Source organism: Salvelinus namaycush, chromosome 15 (genome assembly GCF_016432855.1).
Source record: "Salvelinus namaycush isolate Seneca chromosome 15, SaNama_1.0, whole genome shotgun sequence".
Taxonomy (NCBI): domain Eukaryota; kingdom Metazoa; phylum Chordata; class Actinopteri; order Salmoniformes; family Salmonidae; genus Salvelinus; species Salvelinus namaycush.
The window spans coordinates 12,685,756-12,705,844 of record NC_052321.1 but is presented as its reverse complement, the minus strand read 5'-3'; the positions used below and the strand labels follow the sequence as shown (position 1 = coordinate 12,705,844).

General features: G+C 43.0%; 1 protein-coding gene across 3 annotated transcripts in view; it reads right to left on the bottom strand.

Annotated features, from left to right (window-relative positions):
* Positions 1-20,089, bottom strand: part of LOC120060201 (gastrula zinc finger protein XlCGF57.1-like) — a 42,086-nt gene that overhangs the window by 5,058 nt on the left and 16,939 nt on the right. Inside the window, exon 4 of one of the 3 annotated variants that reach the window (XM_039009340.1) lies at positions 9,179-11,730. The exons of the other annotated variants lie outside the window; for them this stretch is intronic. Within the exon in view, the coding sequence (XP_038865268.1) occupies positions 10,211-11,730 (1,520 nt within the window). The 3' untranslated portion in view covers positions 9,179-10,210. Of the gene's footprint in view, positions 1-9,178; positions 11,731-20,089 lie in introns of those variants that run through there. 3 annotated transcript variants of the gene reach the window in all.

The window sequence follows — 20,089 nt, the reverse complement described above, 5'->3', positions numbered from 1 at the left end:
TACTAAAGGACACCAATAATAAGAAAAGACTTGCTTGGGCCAAGAAATACAAGCAATGAACATTAGACTGGTGGAAATCTGTCCTTTGGTCTGATGAGTCTAAATTTGAGATTTTTGGTTCTAACCGTCATGTCTTTGTGAGATGCAGAGTAGGTGAACGAATGATCTGCAGCTGTGTGGTTCCCACCGTGAAGCATGGAGGTGGGGGTATTATGGTGCTTTTCTGGTGACACTGATTTATTTAGAATTCAAGGCACACTTAACCAGCATGTCTACCACAGCATTCTGCAGCGATAACCCATCCATCTAATTTGCGCTTAGTGGGACAATCATTTGTTTTTCAACAAGACAATGACCCAACACACCTCCAGGCTGTCTAATGATTATTTGACCAAGAAGGAGAGTAATGGAGTGCTGCATCATATGACCTGGTCTCCACAATCACCCAACCTCAACCCAATTGAGATGGTTTGGGATGAGTTGGACCGCAGAGTGAAGAAAAAGCAACCAACAAGTGCTCAGCATATGTGGGAACTCCTTCAAGACTGTTGGAAAAGCATTCCAGGTGAAGCTGGTTGAGAGAATGGCAAGTGTACAAAACTGTCATTAAGGCAAAGGGTGGCTACTTTGAAGAATCTGTTTAACACTTTTTTGGTTACTACATTTAATAGTTTTGATGTCTTCACTATTATTATACAATGTAGGAAATAGTAAAAAAAAAAAAAAAAAAAAAAGCAAAACCACTGAATGAGTAGGTGTCCAAACTTTTGACTGGTACTCTATGCATACACACATACAGTTGAAGTCGTGTACATACACCCCTCCACAAATTTCTTGTTAAAAAACAATAGTTTTGGCAAGTCGGTTAGGATATCTACTTTGTGCATGACAAGTCATTTTTCCAACAATTGTTTACAGACAGATTATTTCACTTATAATTCACTGTATCACAATTCCAGTGGGTCAGACGTTTACATACACTAAGTTGACTGTGCCTTTAAACAACTTGTAAATTTCAGGAAATGGCATGGCTTTGGAAGCTTCTGATAAGCTAATTGACATTACTTAAGTCAATTGGAGATGTATCTGTGGATGTATTTCAAGGCCTACCTTCAAACTCAGTGCCTCCTTGCTTGACATGGGAAAAATCAAAAGAAATCAGCCAAGACCTCCACAAGTCTGGTTCATCCTTGGGAGCAATTTCCAAACGCCTCAAGGTACCACGTTCATCTGTACAAACATTGGTACGCAAGTATAAACACCATGGGACCACGCAGCCATCATACCGCTCAGGAAGGAGACGCGTTCTGTCTCCTAGAGATGAACATACTTTGGTGCGAAAAGTGCAAATCAATCCCAGAACAGCAGCAAAGGACCTTGTGAAGATGCTGGATGAAACAGGTACAAAAGTATCTATATCCACAGTAAAATGAGTCCTATATCGACATAACCTGAAAGGCCGCTCAGCAAGGAAGAAGCCACTGCTCCAAAATCTCCATTAAAAAAGCCAGACTACGGTTTGCAACTGCACATGGGGACAAAGATCATACTTTTTGGAGAAATGTCCTCTGGTCTAATGAAACAAAAATAGAACTGTTTGGTGATAATGGCCATTGTTATGTTTGGAGGAAAAAGGGGGAGGCTTGCAAGCCAAAGAACACCATCCCGACCGTGAAGCACGGGGGTGGCAGCATCATGTTGTGGGGGTGCTTTGCTGCAGGAGGGACTGGTGCACTTCACAAAATGTATGGCATCATGAGGCAGGAAAATGATGTGGATATATTGAAGGAACATCTCAAGACATAAGTCAGGAAGTTAAAGCTTGGTCGCAAATGGGTCTTCCAAATGGACAATGACCCCAAACATACATCCAAAGTTGTGGCAAAATAGCTTAAGGACAACAAAGTCAAGGTATTGGAGTCGCCATCACAAAGCCCTGACCTCAATCCTATAGAAAAGTTGTAGGCAGACCTGAAAAAGTCTGTGCGAGCAAGGAGGCCTACAAACCTGGCTCAGTTACACCAGCTCTGTCAGGAGGAATGGGCCAAAATTCACTTATTGGGGGAAGCTTGTAGAAGGCTACCTGAAACGTTTGACCCAAGTTAAACAATTTAAGGCAATGCTACCAAATACTAATTCAGTGTATGTAAACTTCTGACCCACTGGGAATGTGATGAAAGAAATAAAAGCTGAAATAAATCATTCTCTCTACCATTATTCTGACATTTCATATTCTTAAAATAAAGTGGTGATCCTAACTGACCTAAGACAGGGAATTCTTACTAGGATTAAATGTCAGGAATTGTGAAAAACTGAGTTTAAATGTATTTGGCTAAGGTGTATGTAAACTTCCAACTTCAACAGTACACTCAGCAAAAAAAGACACGTCCTCTCACTGTCAACTGCGTTTATTTTCAGCAAACTTAACATGTTTAAATATTTGTATGAACATAAGATTCAACAACTGAGACAAACTGAACAAGTTCCACAGACATGTGAATAACAAATAAAATATTTTAAATTTTATTTCACCAGGTAGGCCACTTGAGAACAAGTTCTCATTCACAACAGCGACCTGGCCAAGATAAAGCAAAGCATTGCCATCATCACTGTTAAATCCTCAGAAAGCATGAGCTCCTGAGTTGGGAAAATCTCGTGCCAATACACCGACGCATGTCTTGTATTCAAGATCCTAAATGGCCTGGCTCCCCCTCCACTCAGTATTTTTGTTAAACAGAAAACCCAAACATATGGCAGCAGATCCACAAGGTCTGCCATGAGAGGTGACTATAGTTCCCTTAAGGAAAAGCACCTTTAGTAAATCCGCTTTCTCTGCGAGAGCTTCCTATGTCTGGAATACACTGCCATCAGACACACATAACTGCACCACATATCACACTTTCACAAAATGCATAAAGACATGGCTAAAGGTCAATCAGATTTGTGAACATAATCCCTAGCTGTGTATTGCCGCTTTCCATGTTGTCTGTAGCTTGTGAGGTGTGGAAACACTTTGTTGCTTTTATGACTTTTGTCTTGCTGCTTTTTGTTCTTTGTTGCTCTGTCTGTATGCTACGTTTGCTTGTCCTATGTTGCTCTGTCTGTATGCTATGTCTTGCTTGTCCTATGTTGCTCTGCGTGTGCTCACTGCTCAATGATTGTCTATAATAACCTGCCCAGGGACTGCGGTTGAAAATTACCGGCTGGCTAAAACCGTCACTTTTACTGAAACGTTGATTAATGTGCACTGTCCCTGTAAAAATAAAATAAACTCAAACTCAGTGTGACAAAAACAACAGAGTTACACATAAATGTATAGTCAGTAACAATAGAAAAATCTATGTACAGTGTGTGCAAATGTAGAAGAGTAAGGAGGTAAGGCAATAAATAGGCCATAGAGGCGAAATAATTACAATTTAGCATTAACACTGGAGTGATGGATGTGCAAGTACAGATACTGGGGTGCAAAAGAGCAAGAGGATAAATAACAATATGGGGATGAGGTAGTTTGGTGTGCTATTTACAGATTGGCTGTGTACAGGTACAGTGATCGGTGAGCTGCTCTGACAGCTGATGCTTAAAATTAGAGAGGGAGATATAAGACTCCAGCTTCAGTGATTTTTGCGATTCGTACCAGTCATTGGCAGCAGAGAACTGGAAGGAAAGGCGACCAAAGGAAATGTTGGCTTTGGGAATGAAATATACCTGCTGGAGCGCCTGCGTGTTGCTATGGTGACCAGTGAGCTGTAATAAGGCGGGGCTTTACCTAGCAAAGACTTATAGATGACCTGGATCCAGTGGGTTTGGCATCGACTATGTAGTGAGGGCCAGCCAACGAGAGCATACAGGTCGCAGTGTTGGGTAGTATATGGGGCTTTGGTGACAAAACGGATGGCATTGTGATAGACTACATCCAGTTTGCTGAGTAGAGTGTTGGAGGCTATTTTAAAAATGACATCACCAAAGTCAAGGAACGGTAGGATAGTCAGTTTTACAAGGGTATGTTAACATAGTGTCCAAAGAAGGGCCAGATGTATACAGAATGATGTCGTCTGAGTAGAGGTGGATCAGAGAATCACTGGCAACAAAGGCGACATCATTGATATATACCGAGAAGAGAGTCCATCTGAGAATTGAGCCCCCTGTCACCGCCATAGAGACTGCCAGAGGTCCGGACAACAGGCCCTCCGATTTGACACACTGAACTCTGAGAAGAAGTTGGTGAACCAGGCGAGGAAGTCATTTGAGAAACCAAGGCTATTGAGTCTGCCGATAAGAATGCGGTGATTGACAGAGTCGAGAACCTTGGCCAGGTCGATGAAGACGGCTGTAAAGTACTGTCTTTTATCGATGGCAGTTATGATATCGTTTAGGACCTTGAGCGTGGCTGAGGTGCACCCATGACCAGCTCGGAAACCTGATTTTTTAAATTTATGTATTTTTTATTTCACCTTTATTTAACCAGGTAGACTAGTTGAGAACAAGTTCTCATTTACAACTGCGAACTAGCAAAGCAGTGTGACACAAACAACACAGAGTTACACATGGAATAAACAAACATACAGTCAATAATACAATATAAAAAGTCTATATACAATGAGGTAGGATAAGGGAGGTAAGGCAATAAATAAACCATAGTTGCGAAATAATTACAGATTGCACAGTGGAGAAGGTACGGTGGGATTCTAAATGGTCGGTGATCTGTTTGTTAACTTGGCTTTCGAAGATTTTAGTAAGGCAGGGTAGGATGGATATTGGTCTATAACAGTTTGGGTCTAGAGTGTCTACCCCTTCGAAGAGGGGGATAACCGTGGCAGCTTTCCAATCTTTGGGGTTCTCAGACGATACGAAAGAGAGGTTGAATAGGCTAGTAGGTCAATATCCTTCCAGGATACCCGGGCCAGGTCGATAAGAAAGGCCTGCTTGCTGAAGTGTTTTAAGGAGCGTTTGATAGTGATGAGGGTTGGTCGTTTGACCGCGGACCCATTACGCACGCAGGCAATGAGGCAGTGATCGCCAAGATCCTGGTTGAAGACAGCAGAGGTGTATTTAGATGGCAAGTTGGTCAGGATGATATCTAAGAGAGTGCCTATGGTTACATATTTAGGGTTGTACCCGGTAGGAGGGCATCTAGCTTAGATTGTAGGACGGCCGAGGTGTTAAGCATATCCCAGTTTAGGTCACCTAACTGTACGAACTCTGAAGATTGATGGGGGACAATCAATTCACATATGGTGTCCAGGGCACAGCTGGGGGCTGAAGGGGATCTATAACAAGCGGCAACGGTGAGAGACTTGTTTCTGGAAAGGTGGACTTTTGAAAGTAGAAGCTCGAACTGTTTGGGTACAGACCTGGATAGTATGACAGAACTCAGCAGACAATCTCTGCAGTAGATTGCAACTCCGCCCCCTTTGGCAGTTCTATCTTGTTGGAAGATGTTGTAGTTAAGGATGGAAATGTCAGGAGTTTTGGTGGCCTTCCTAAGCCATGATTCAGACACTGCTAGGACATCAGGGTTGGCGGAGTGTGCTAAAGCAGTGAATAAAACAAACTTAGGGAGGAGGCTTCTAATGTTAACATGCATGAAACCAGGGCTTTTACGGTTACAGAAGTCAACAAATGAGAGCGCCTGGAGAATGGGAGTGGAGCTAGGCGCTGCAGGGCCTGGATTAACCTCTACATCACCAGAGGAACAGAGGAGGAGTAGGATAAGGGTATGGCTAAAGGCTATAAGAACTGGTCGTCTAGTGCGTTCGGAACAGAAAGTAAAAGGAGCAGATTTCTGGGCGCGGAAGAATAGATTCAAGGCATAATGTACAGACAAGGGTATGGTAGGATGTGAGTACAGTGAAGGTAAACCTAGGCATTGAGTGACGATGAGGTTTAGTCTCTAGAGACACTAGTTAAGCCAGGTGAGGTCAGCGCATGTGTGGGAGGTGGAACAAAAGGGCTATCTAAGGCATGTTGGGCAGGGCTGGGGGCTCTACAGTGAAATAAGATAATAATCACTAACCAAAACAGCAATAGACAAGGCACATTGACTTTAGGGAGAGGCATGTGTAGCCAAGTGATCATAGGGTCCAATGAGCAGCACTAGATGAGTCAGGGAGCTGTAGTCGCTACTATGCTAGGCGAGCTGGAGACACGGCAATTCAGACAGCTAGCGGGCCGGGGCTAGCAGATGGGCATCCGGCGACGTCGCCAATTGGCAAAGAGGTATTGTAGCCCAAGAATTGGCTGCTGGACCTCTTTGGCTAGCCGGGAGATGTGCCTAGCTCGAGGCTAGCTTGTGCTTGCTTCGGGACAGAGACGTTAGCCAGGAGTAGCCACTCGGATAGCAGCTTGCTAGCTGCGATGATCCGGTGTAAAGGTTCAGAGCTTGCGGTAGGAATAATGTGTCCCTGAACAAAGGGGGGGTCAAAATCAAAAGTAACAGTCAGTATCTGGTGTGGCCACCAGCTGCATTAGGTACTGCAGCTCATCTCCTCCTCATGGACTGCACCAGATTTGCCAGTTCTTGCTGTGAGATGTTACCCCACTCTTCCACCAAGGCACCTGCAAGTTCCCGGACATTTCTGGGGGGAATGGCCCTAGCCCTCACCCTCCGAACCAACAGGTCCCAGACTTGCTCAATGGGATCGAGATCCGGGCTCTTCGCTGGCCATGGCAGAACACTGACATTCCTGTCTTGCAGGAAATCACGCACAGAACGAGAAGTATGGCTGGTGGCATTGTCATGCTGGAGGGTCATGTCAGGATGAGCCTGCAGGAAGGATACCACGAGGGAGGAGGATGTCTTCCCTGCAACGCACAGCGTTGAGGTTGCCTGCAATGACAACAAGCTCAGTGCGATGATGCTGTGACACACCGCCCCAGACCATGACGGACCCTCCACCTCGATCCCGCTCCAGAGTACAGGCCTCGGTGTAACGCTCATTCCTTCGATGATAAACGCGAATCCGACCATCACCCCTGGTGAGACAAAACCGCGACTTGTCAGTGAAGAGCACTTTCTGCCAGTCCTGACTGTTCCAGCGACGGTGGGTTTGTGCCCATAGGCGACGTTGTTGCCGGTGATGTCTGGTGAGGACCTGCCTTACAACAGGCCTACAAGCCCTCAGTCCAGCCTCTCTCAGCCTATTGTGGACAGTCTAAGCACTGATGGAGGGATTGTGTGTTCCTGGTGTAACTTAGGCAGTTGTTGTTGCCATCCTGTACCTGTCCCGCAGGTGTGATGTTCGGATGTACCGATCCTGTGCAGGTGTTGTTACACGCGGTCTGCCACTGCGAGGACCGTCAGCCGTTCTCCCTGTAGCACTGTCTTAGGTGTACGGACAGTACGGACATAGCAATATATTGCCCTGGCCACATCTGCATGCCTAAGGCACGTTCACGCAGATGAGCAGGGACCCTGGGCATCTTTCTTTTGGTGTTGTTCAGAGTCAGTTTTCATAACTGTGACCTTAATTGCCTACCGTCTATAAGCTATTAGTGTCTTAACGACCGTTCCACAGGTGCATGTTCATTAATTGTTTATGGTTCATTGAACAAGCATGGAAAACACTTTGAAAGACAAGGTCCTGAAAAAGGGACAAGCATACTTCCAAAGTTGAGGCAAAATGGCTTAAGGACAACAAAGTCAAGGTATTGGAGTGGCCATCACAAAGCCCTGACCTCAATCCCATAGAAAATTTGTGGGCAGAACTGAAAAAGTGTGTGCGAGCAAGGAGGCCTAAAAACGTGACTCAGTTACACCAGCTATGTCAGGAGGAATGGGCCAAATTCACCCAACTTATTGGGGGAAGTTTGTGGAAGGCTACCTGAAACGTTTGACCCTAGTTAAACAATTTAAAGGCAATGCTACCAAATACTAATTCAGTGTATGTAAACTTCTGACCCACTGGGAATGTGATGAAAGAAATAAAAGCTGAAATAAATCACTCTACTATTATTCTGACATTTCACAATCTTAAAATGAAGTGGAATTTTTATTAGGATTAAATGTCAGGAATTGTGAAAAACTGAGTTCAAATGTATTTGGCTAAGGTGTATGTAAACTTCCAACTTCAACTGTATGTGTTTTTACTGCTCTAATTACGTTGGTATCCAGTTTCTAATAGCAATAAGGCACCTTGGGAGTTTGTGGTATATGGCCAATATACCACACCTCCTGGGTCCTTATTGCTTAAAACATACCACTGGTATGACAGAAAATTACATTAATGTTGTTGATAACCAGTTTATAATAGCAATAAGGCACCTCTGGGGTTTGTGGTATATGGCCAATATACCACAGCTAAGGACTGTATCCAGGCACTCTGCGTTGAGTCGTGCATAAGATCATCCCTTAGCTGTGGTCTTATTGCTGAAATGATCTGCTGTTCTATCGCCCGTGGAATGTCGTCCCCGGGGGTAGGTTGGGGGGGGTGAAACTGATGTGGCAGTTTCACCATTAAATCTGCAGTTCTGTTAACGTGATTTCCCCATTTTAATTAATGACATTTCCACACAGTGATGTACCACTGTGAGGTCGATATAACACTGAAATTATGATAATGCCCTTTTTGTACAAGAGTCCTTTGAAGAAATTGTCTGGAATTTCAGCCTGTTCAGGTAGGATGGACCTTTTGGCCCACATGTCACCATGCGATCTGATTATAATAGACCAATGACTGTTCATCTGGGTAAAGGCTCTAGACCATCCTATCAGCCAATCAGGGCTATGTATATAAATATCTTCACATTAATTTCCTAACACCCACAAGATCAGACTGAGCATTTCAAACAGCAAAGGAGGCTCTGTGAAATATATTAAACATCGAGTTTTCATTAAATTAACACTGATCTATTCAACATACAGTGGTGATTTAAAAATACAATTACAAAGACTGAATGGGGCCTTTAAGGGTTCCAGCTTTAACACCCCCATACACTAGTTAAGACTGCTTTTGTGAAGACGACTTAGAAATTGCACTTCATCCGACATTGGTTGAAATTCAAATTAATGTGCAAGTTTCTGCACCACCTCTGCCCGCAACATGGAATTTCTTGCAAAGGAAAAAGCACTTGTTACAATAATGTAATCAAAGCTCACTAAATGAAATGTATCACACACAAATCAGCTTTTAGGGATACTGTCAAGACCAGAGGGACAAAAGTGAAGAAAAATACATTCAGGGTTAAAGAGCATTTAATAATTTTGTGAATGTTTGGTACTAAAACCACACAAATTATTCATAGTAGATTACTATTGAACTGCATAGGAAATCATATACTACGTTTATTTTATATTATAACCACATGGATTGTTCGATTAAACTGTCATTAATAAAAAATGATACATCTGTTAAGCCAAATCAGTTTTGTATAGTATAAAAGTTTAAGCGTAACAATGTTTAGCTATAATAACTCTACATCAACCACTAACATTGAATTGGTTCAAATGTTTTCCCCATACTGGTACAATCCACATTTATTCCCACCGTTTAATTTAAAAACACACTTATGTAGAGGTGTACATTGATTGTTTAAGCGCTACCATTTGGAGCAAAGAGAAACACTTGGCCCTACTGTCACATCTACTTTTTAGCTTTGACTACTGCATGTTGCTTGTGATGTTTTCTGGTGTTTCTTTTAAGTTACAAATCCGTGCAAAGTCCTTCTTGCAGTCCGAGCAACAGTAAAGCTTTTCTCCAGAGTGAACACGCTTGTGTTCTTTTAATACTGAAAAGATATTTCAACATTCAAGGTAGTGGTAGGACTTCTCTCCAGTCTGCACACACCAATGTTGCACTAGGTTGCTTAAGGTGAATGCTTTGCCACAGTCAGAGCAGCAGTGTGGTTGTATTCCAGTGTGTTGTATCTGATGACACTTCAAATTAGAGGGCTGGGGAAAACACTTCCCACAGTCTTTACACATGTAAGGCTTCTCACCACTGTGAACCCTGTAATGCATTTTCACCTGAAGTGATAATGCAAAACCCTTTCCACAATCAAGACTTCTCTCCAGTATGCAAATACTTATGACTTCAGGCCTGATGTGGTGGCATTTTTACCACAGTTGGAGCAATGGAACCGTTTTTCGCCAATAGGATTGGGTGTGTGTTTGGTTTTCCAAACCGGCCACAGGAAAAAGGCTGATCATCTCTATGGAAAACCACGTCCACCTTCAAGCGAGATTTTGAAATAACATTCCACATTCAGAGCAGCATTACAGTTTCTCCCTAGTATGTATGCGCTGGTGGGTCCATAAGTTAGCCAGTTGGGAAAACATTTTCCCACAGTCAGAGCAACTGTAAGGCTTCTCTCCACTGTGCACTCTATGGTGTGTTTTCAGAAGAAACGTTGATATAAATCTCTTCCCACAGACAGTGCAGTGGTGGGGCTTCTCTCCTGTGTGTGACATTTTGTGTAACCTTAATCCTCCGTTGGAGGCAAAGGTCTTCTTACACTGACCACATGCTACTCTTTCTCCAGTATGCGTGTGCTCATGCTTTCTCAAGTCTCCCAGACCCTTGAACTTCTTCTCACACTTAGAGCAGTGGTAAGGTCTCTCTCCCGTATGCACCCTTGTATGACCAGTAATTTCATGCAAGGTTTTGAAGCTCTTGTCACAATGAATGCAGTTATAAGGTTTCTCCCCAGTGTGTATTCTCATGTGTCTCACCAAGGGACCTGAAGAGGAGAAGGTTGCGTCACAGACAGTGCAGTGGTAGGGCCTCTCTCCAGTGTGTATGCGCATGTGTACCACAAGATGTGCCTTTATGGTAAAGCCCTTCCCACAATGAGAGCATGGAAAAGGTCTTTCACCAGTGTGTGACCGCTGGTGTGCTTTTACAGTGGATGCTGCAGAAAATCTTTTTCCACAGTCAGGGCAAGAGTACGGCTTCTCTCCAGAATGAATGCGCTGGTGTATTTTTAAATTACTGAGACTGGAGAATGTTGTCCCACAGTCACGACACTGGTAAGGTTTCTCTCCAGTGTGCGTCCTCTGATGAGACTTTAAGCTTGAAGCTGACTTGAATCTCTTATTACAGGCTGTACAGTGGTAGGGCTTCTCTCCAGTATGATTCATTTGATGATACTTCAGGCCCGCTGATGAGCTGAAACTCATCTCACAATCAGGGCAAGAATAAGGTTTTTCGCCATTATGAGTAAGCTGGTGAGATTTCAATGCCTCGGATCTGGCAAAGCCTTGCCCACAGTCAGAGCACTGGTATGGCTTCTCACCAGTATGGATTCTTCTGTGTCTTTTCATAAGTCCTGCCGTAGTGAAGCCTCTCCCACAGTCAGGACAGGGGTATCGCTTCTCAGCGGTATGAGTTCGCCGATGTTTATTCAGATAACGTTGTGTTATAAAGTTCTTTCCACAGTCAGGGCAGCTAAAGGGTTTTTCTCCAATGTGTCTTAGCTGATGTTCTCGTAGGCTTCCCATGTGCTTAAAATTCTTCCCACATTCAGAGCACGAGTAAGGTTTCTCTCCTGTATGAACTGTCCGATGTACTCTCAAAGCACTTAAGATAGAAAAGTACTTTCCACAGTCAGAGCAGTGGTAGGACTTCCCTTTGTGCACTTTCTGATGATTCCTTAGATCTTTATAATTACTAAAACTCTTCCCACACTGTTTACAGTGGTGCATCTTAATTGTGAAAAATGTTTGTTGTTGTTTAGGCTTCGCTGATGTAGAGGAGCTCTTTCTGTTCTTCGGCTGTTTGCGGCTAGGGCTCCGTCCTGTGTGATTGAAACAGTCTTGGGTTAGATAAAAGAACAGATCAATGTCTTAGGAAGTTTCATCAAAGACAGATTAATCAAGAAAATCAAGCCATGTCGATTAATCCAAAACTGTATTAGGATATTTAAATCTGACAGTATTTAGTCCAGGATTAAAGGGAAACTGGTTTTCCACGTCATCTTCAGCACAATACCAGTTAACATATGTGAAAACGGCACATTTCTAAGTTTTGTAGAGAAGTTCTACCCCGGTGACCATCAAAGGTTAAAACACTTTGTCGTGGAAATTCTACCTAAGCACACTCAAAGCCAATCTAAATGAATAATTGTTTATCGGAATGCTAGCGAGGTCACAGTCAAACTTAGATACATAAAGTCCCGTTCTGAAGTGAGCTCTCCAAAGGCGTTCCCTACATACAGCTACATAAAAACCAACAAACAGGATTCATTGGATCGGTTCCTACATGTGACTGGCTCCATCTCCTATCTTAACTTTCTGTGCATTCTGCAAGATGGTCCTAAGGAGGTGGTCATGACCCCCCCCCCCCGAACTCATATCTTTACCAAGCACAAGCAGGAACCAAGGATTGTTTATGACACAAAAGACAAGATTAACATTTTCAAGTCTGTCTCTTCACACAAGAAAATTTCCTTCACAATTTGTCAAACACCATGAGATTTGCGATGATGTGGGGAGCAAGAAAATACCCTCCCTTGGGATAGAAACTTGTTACAGGTTTTGAAAATTACTTTTAAGCCTACCTTATGTCACAGAGAAGCATTTTTTGGGGAGTCTTATCTTTTTAACCACAAACACCTTTCTCATATGTAGACATTGGTTTGGTGCTGGAATTGATCAAAGCAGGTTAAAAAGTGGAGGCTCTGCCCTTTAATCTGTGTCCATAAAAGAGGCCACAGTGACCAACAATTTTTTGCAAAAACATGTTACTATATATTAGGGCTGGGCGGTATACCGTATTTTATGATACTGTATTGATACAGGGACCGGTTTGGGTTTTTACATTACCTTCTATACCGGTATTTGAATGTTTGGTTTGTTAAATGTGATACGCCATGTGTATTATACATTTTTATAGTTTACTTTGCTACTTGAGTCATCTCTCTTCACTCTTTCTCTTCTTGCCACTTTCCACACAGACCTAGCCACGCCCCCTGTCACTCAAGGAGCACATTTGATGTTCCTCAACCACAAGACATGGTCAATGCAGCACATGCAACAATGTTGATGACAACAATGCTGTTTTCACTTTGCTTCTTAATGTAAATCCACTAGCATTCTATAGACACTATTAGTTTGTTACTTACATCAGCAAACCGTTAGCAAGTTGCCCTAAATCTTGTGAGATGCTAATTGTTAGCCGCTAATGCTAATAGCTAATAAATGTACTGAGTAAGAGCAAACGTAGCTAGCTAATACAGCCTGCTAATACCAGTGATGCTGTAGACCTAAATCAGCATGTTGTTTGTGCAACAGTATCTTCTAAATCAAAGAGGAATATGCAAAGCAAGAATATGGTAGCTACATGAAGTAGCTAAGAGAAAACATGCAATGTATCAACAAAGGTTAGGTAAGCTGTGTCGTCACTTCCTCTTGAACTTGCAGACGTGTTGCTGTGCGTTTTGTTGCCAACCTTACTTTGCTAGCTGACAACTTTACGGTTTTTACTTTTTAATTACCGTTTATATTTTTAGTTTTTCCCTCACAACTTTTTTCCCTCATTCAACTTTTTCACTCCGGACGCTTTATCTGGACATGGTTCGTCAGCACCTTCAACAGCCGAAGCTAAGTAGTAACATTAACATGATGCCTTCTAATTGCAGTCGCTGTACTCATAATATACAGGAGAACGATCGCCTTATGGCGAGGATAGCTGTGCTGCAAGCCCAGCTTCAGACGCAATCGTTAGGCAAGGGTAATTTCAGTGTAGGAAAGGATGAAACAGCGTCTGTGCCACCAGTAAGTCAGATAGTAGTATAAATCCCCCCCGCACAGTCCCCGCAGCCGGACAACTTTCTCATGGCTTCTGGAGGGAAATGCTCAACTGGTGTCGCTCATTCAGCCGACAGAAACTTTCAACCGGTTTTCCCCATTAAGTAGCGAGTCGGAGTCTGAGGCCGAGTCTTCTCTTGTCTCTACTCCTCCCGTTACGGGGTCTGAGACGCCGAAGCTTCCCACCATTAGCTCTGACAAATTGAAAACCCTAGTCATTGGCGACTCCATTACCCGCAGTATTAGACTTAAAACGAATCACCCAGCGATCATACACTGTTTACCAGGGGGCAGGGCTACCGACGTTAAGGCTAATCTGAAGATGGTGCTGGCTAAAGCTAAAACTGGCGAGTGTAGAGAGTATAGAGATATTGTTATCCACGTCGGCACCAACGATGTTAGGATGAAACAGTCAGAGGTCACCAAGCGCAACATAGCTTCAGTGTGTAAATCAGCTAGAAAGATGTGTCGGCATTGAGTAATTGTCTCTGGCCCCCTCCCAGTTAGGGGGAGTGATGAGCTCTACAGCAGAGTCTCACAACTCAATCGCTGGTTGAAAACTGTTTTCTGCCCCTCCCAAAAGATAGAATTTGTAGATAATTGGCCCTCTTTCTGGGACTCACCCACAAACAGGACCAAGCCTGACCTGCTGAGGAGTGACGGACTCCATCCTAGCTGGAGGGGTGCTCTCATCTTATCTACCAACATAGACAGGGCTCTAACTCCTCTAGCTCCACAATGAAATAGGGTGCAGGCCAGGCAGCAGGCTGTTAGCCAGCCTGCCAGCTTAGTGGAGTCTGCCACTAGCATAGTCAGTGTAGTCAGCTTAGCTATCCCCATTGAGACTGTGTCTGTGCCTCGACCTAGGTTGGGCAAAACTAAACATGGCGGTGTTCGCCTTAGCAATCTCACTAGGATAAAGACCTCCTCCATTCCTGCCATTACTGAAAGAGATTGTGATACCTCACATCTCAAAATAGGGCTACTTAATGTTAGATCCCTCACTTCAAAGGCAGTTATAGTCAATGAACTAATCACTGATCATAATCTTGATGTGATTGACCTGACTGAAACATGGCTTAAGCCTGATGAATTTACTGTGTTAAATGAGGCCTCACCTCCTGGTTACACTAGTGACCATACCCCCCGTGCATCCCGCAAAGGCGGAGGTGTTGCTAACATTTACGATAGCAAATTTCAATTTACAAAAAAAAAAATGACGTTTTCGTCTTTTGAGCTTCTAGTCATGAAATCTATGCAGCCTACTCAATCACTTTTTATAGCTACTGTTTACAGGCCTCCTGGGCCATATACAGCGTTCCTCACTGAGTTCCCTGAATTCTTATCGGACCTTGTAGTCATAGCAGATAATATTCAAATTTTTGGTGATTTTAATATTCACATGGAAAAGTCCACAGACCCACTCCAAAAGGCTTTCGGAGTCATCATCGACTCAGTGGGTTTTGTCCAACATGTCTCTAGACCTACTCACTGCCACAGTCATACTCTGGACCTAGTTTTGTCCCATGGAATAAATGTTGTAGATCTTAATGTTTTTCCTCATAATCCTGGACTATCGGACCACCATTTTATTAAGTTTGCAATCGCAACAAATAATCTGCTCAGACCCCAAATAAGGAGCATCAAAAGTCGTGCTATAAATTCTCAGACAACACAAAGATTCCTTGATGCCCTTCCAGACTCCTTCTGCCTACCCAAGGACAAAAATCAGTTAACCACCTAACTGAGGAACTCAATTTAACCTTGCGCAATACCCTAGATGCAGTCGCACCCATAAAAACTAAAAATATTTGTCATAAGAAACTAGCTCCCTGGTATACAGAAAATACCCGAGCTCTGAAGCAAGCTTCCAGAAAATTGGAACGGAAATGGCGCCACACCAAACTGGAAGTCTTCCGACTAGCTTGGAAAGACAGTACCGTGCAGTATCGAAGAGCCCTCACTGCTGCTCGATCATCCTATTTTTCCAACTTAATTGAGGAAAATAAGAACAATCCAAAATTTATTTTTGATACTGTCGCAAAGCTAACTAAAAAGCAGCATTCCCCAAGTGAGGATGGCTTTCACTTCAGCAGTAATAAATTCATGAACTTCTTTGAGGAAAAGATCATGATCATTAGAAAGTAAATTAGACTCCTCTTTAAATCTGCGTATTCCTCCAAAGCTCAGCTGTCCTGAGTCTGCACAACTCTGCCAGGACCTAGGATCAAGAGAAACACTCAAGTGTTTTAGTACTATATCTCTTGACACAATGATGAAAATAATCATGGCCTCTAAACCTTCAAGCTGCATACTGGATCCTATTCCAACTAAACTACTGAAAGAGCTGCTTCATGTGCTTGGCCCTCCTATGTTGAACATAATAAACGGCTCTCTATCCACCAGATGTGTACCAAACTCACTAAAAGTGGCAGTAATAAAGCCTCTCTTGAAAAAGCCAAACCTTGACCCAGAAAATATAAAAAAAACTATCGGCCTATATCGAATCTTCCATTCCTCTCAAAAATTTTAGAAAAAGCTGTTGCGCAGCAACTCACTGCGTTCCTGAAGACAAACAATGTATACGAAATGCTTCAGTCTGGTTTTAGACCCCATCATAGCACTGAGACTGCACTTGTGAAGGTGGTAAATGACCTTTTAATGGCGTCAGACCGAGGCTCTGCATCTGTCCTCGTGCTACTAGACCTTAGTGCTGCCTTTGATACCATCGATCACCACATTCTTTTGGAGAGATTGGAAACCCAAATTGGTCTACACGGACAAGTTCTGGCCTGGTTTAGATCTTATCTGTCGGAAAGATATCAGTTTGTCTCTGTGAATGGTTTGTCCTCTGACAAATCAACTGTACATTTCGGTGTTCCTCAAGGTTCCGTTTTAGGACCACTATTGTTTTCACTATATATTTTACCTCTTGGGGATGTCATTCGAAAACATAATGTTAACTTTCACTGCTATGCGGATGACACACAGCTGTACATTTCAATGAAACATGGTGAAGCCCCAAAATTTCCCTCGCTAGAAGCCTGTGTTTCAGACATAAGGAAGTGGATGGCTGAAAACGTTCTACTTTTAAACTCGGACAAAACAGAGATGCTTGTTCTAGGTCCCAAGAAACAAAGAGATCTTCTGTTGAATCTGACAATTCATCTTGATGGTTGTAAAGTCGTCTCAAATAAAACTGTTTAGGACCTCGGCGTTACTCTGGACCCTGATCTCTCTTTTGACGAACATATCAAGACTGTTTCAAGGACAGCTTTTTTCCATCTACGTAACATTGCAAAAATCAGAAATGTTCTGTCCAAAAATGATGCAGAAAAATTAATCCATGCTTTTGTTACTTCTAGGTTAGACTATTGCAATGCTCTACTTCCGGCTACCCGGATAAAGCACTAAATAAACTTCAGTTAGTGCTAAATACGGCTGCTTGAATCCTGACTAGAACCCAAATTGATCATATTACTCCAGTGCTAGCTTCCCTACACTGGCTTCCTGTTATGGCAAGGGCTGATTTCAAGGTTTTACTGTTAACCTACAAAGCGTTACATGGGCTTGCTCCTACCTATCTTTCCGAGTTGGTCCTGCCGTACATACCTACACGTACGCTACGGTCACAAGACGCAGGCCTCCTAATTGTCCCTAGAATTTCTAAGCAAACAGCTGGAGGCAGGGCTTTCTCCTATAGATCTCCATTTTTATGGAATAGTCTGCCTACCCATGTGAGAGACTCAGACTCGGTCTCAACCTTTAAGTCTTTACTGAAGACTTATCTCTATGATTGAGTGTAGTCTGGCCCAGGAGTGTGAAGGTGAACGGAAAGGCTCTGGAGCAACGAACCGCCCTTGCTGTCTCTGCCTGGCCGGATCCCCTCTCTCCACTGGGATTCTCTGCCTCTAACCCTATTACAGGGGCTGAGTCACTGGCTTACTGGTGCTCTTTCATGCCGTCCCTAGGAGGGGTGCGTCACTTGAGTGGGTTGAGTCACTGACGTGATCTTCCTGTCTGGGTTGGCGCCCCCCTTGGTTTGTGCCGTGGCGGAGATCTTTGTGGGCTATACTCGGCCTTGTCTCAGGATTGTAAGTTGGTGGTTGAAGATATCCCTCTAGTGGTGCGGGGGCTGTGTTTTGGCAAAGTGGGTGGGGTTATATCCTTCCTGTTTGGCCCTGTCCGGGGGTATCATCGGATGGGGCCACAGTGTCTCCTGACCCCTCCTGTCTCAGCCTCCAGTATTTATGCTGCAGTAGTTTATGTGTCGGGGGGCTAGGGTCAGTTTGTTATATCTGGAGTACTTCTCCTGTCTTATCCGGTGTCCTGTGTGAATTTAAGTATGCTCTCTCTAATTATCTCCTTCTTTCTCTCCCTAGGACCATGCGTCAGGACTACCGGGCATGATGACTCCTTGCTCTCCCCAGTCCACCTGGCCTTGCTGCTGTTCCAGTTTCAACTGTTCTGCCTGCGGCTATGGAACCCTGACCTGTCCACCGGACGTGCTACCTGTCCCAGACCTGCTGTTTTCAACTCTCTAGAGACCGCAGGAGCGGTAGAGATACTCTTAATGATCGGCTATGAAAAGCCAACTGACATTTACTCCTGAGGTGCTGACTTGCTACACCCTTGATAACTACTGTGATTATTATTATTTGACCATGCTGGTCATTTATGAACATTTGAACATCTTGGCCATGTTCTGTTATAATCTCCACCCGCCACAGCCAGAAGAGGACTGGCCACCCCTCATAGCCTGGTTCCTCTCTAGGTTTCTTCCTAGGTTTTGGCCTTTCTAGGGAGTTTTTCCTAGCCACCGTGCTTCTACACCTGCTTTGCTTGCTGTTTGGGGTTTTAGGCTGGGTTTCTGTACATTACTTCGAGATATTAGCTGATGTTCGAAGGGCTATATAAATACATTTGATTTGAATGTAGCCAAAGCTTATAGGATCCCCTAGGAAATACTTATCAACACTTTAGTCCCTACCCTGTCACAATAACTCCTCCCTGGCATTTTAATTCGTTGTCATCTCTGTCATCTCAAACAACACTGTATTCAAAGTGTCTATTATATTCTAACTATAGAATTAGAATAGTCATTCCATTTCCATGATTCCAACAGTTTGCCCTAATTCGCAAGTCAAATCCTAATTGCAACAAGACAAGACAACAAACTTTACAAGTACTACTTAAGTTAAATTACTTTCAAGTACTACCTAAGTCGTTTTTTTGGTATCTGTACTTTACTATTTGTATTTTTGACAACTTTTACTTCACTACATTCCTAAAGAAAATACTGTACTTTTTACTCCATACATTTTCCCTGACACCTAACAGGACAGGAAAATGGTCCAATTCATGCACTTGTCAAGATAAACTTTTTTTAACACCTTTATTTAACTAGGCAAGTCAGTTAAGAACATAATTCATATTTTTAATGACGGCCTAGGAACAGTGATATGTTAGACCCATAATATGTTAATGTCTTAATCAAAGCCTATTAATTAAACATACAATTTAGTGGCTGCATGAAGCTAAAGCTCTTTTTTTGTTTTGCCTCTGCCTTGCTCAGGGGCAAAACAACAGATTTTTACCTTGTCAGCTCGGGGATTCGATCTTGCAACCTTTCGGTTACTAGTCCAACGCTCTAACCACTAGGCTACCTGCCACCCCAACATCCCTGGTCATCTACTGCCTCTGATCTGTAGGACTCACTAAACACAAATGCATTGTTTGTAAATGATGTCTGAGTGTTGGAGTGTGCCCCTGACTATCTGTAAATAAATAAAGAAAATGGTGCCATCTGGTTTTCTTAATGTTAGGAATTTAAAATGATTTATACTTTTACATTTAATACTTAAGTACATTTTATCAATTACATTTACTTTTGATACTTAAGTATATTTAAAACCAAATACTTATCCTCAAGTAGTATTTTACTGGGTGACTTTTACTTGAGTAATTTTCAATGAATGTATCTTTACTTTTACTCAAGTATGACAATTGGGTACTTTTTCAACCACTGCAATTGAGTGCAGGAAATGCAGAAATTATAAAAGTGCTCAAATTTGTTTTGGTTGAAGTTGAATTGAACAGTATAAAACAATCAGAATGGAGAAAGACTCATTGAAATCACTTAGAATGTATGTGTTGCCACCCCAGGATCACTCACTACTCATAAAGCACCCTGGGATCACTCAATTTGTTTTGGTTGAAGTTGAATTGAACAGTATAAAACAATCAGAATGGAGAAAGACTCATTGAAATCACTTAGAATGTATGTGTTGCCACCCCAGGATCACTCACTACTCATAAAGCACCCTGGGATCACTCACTACTCATAAA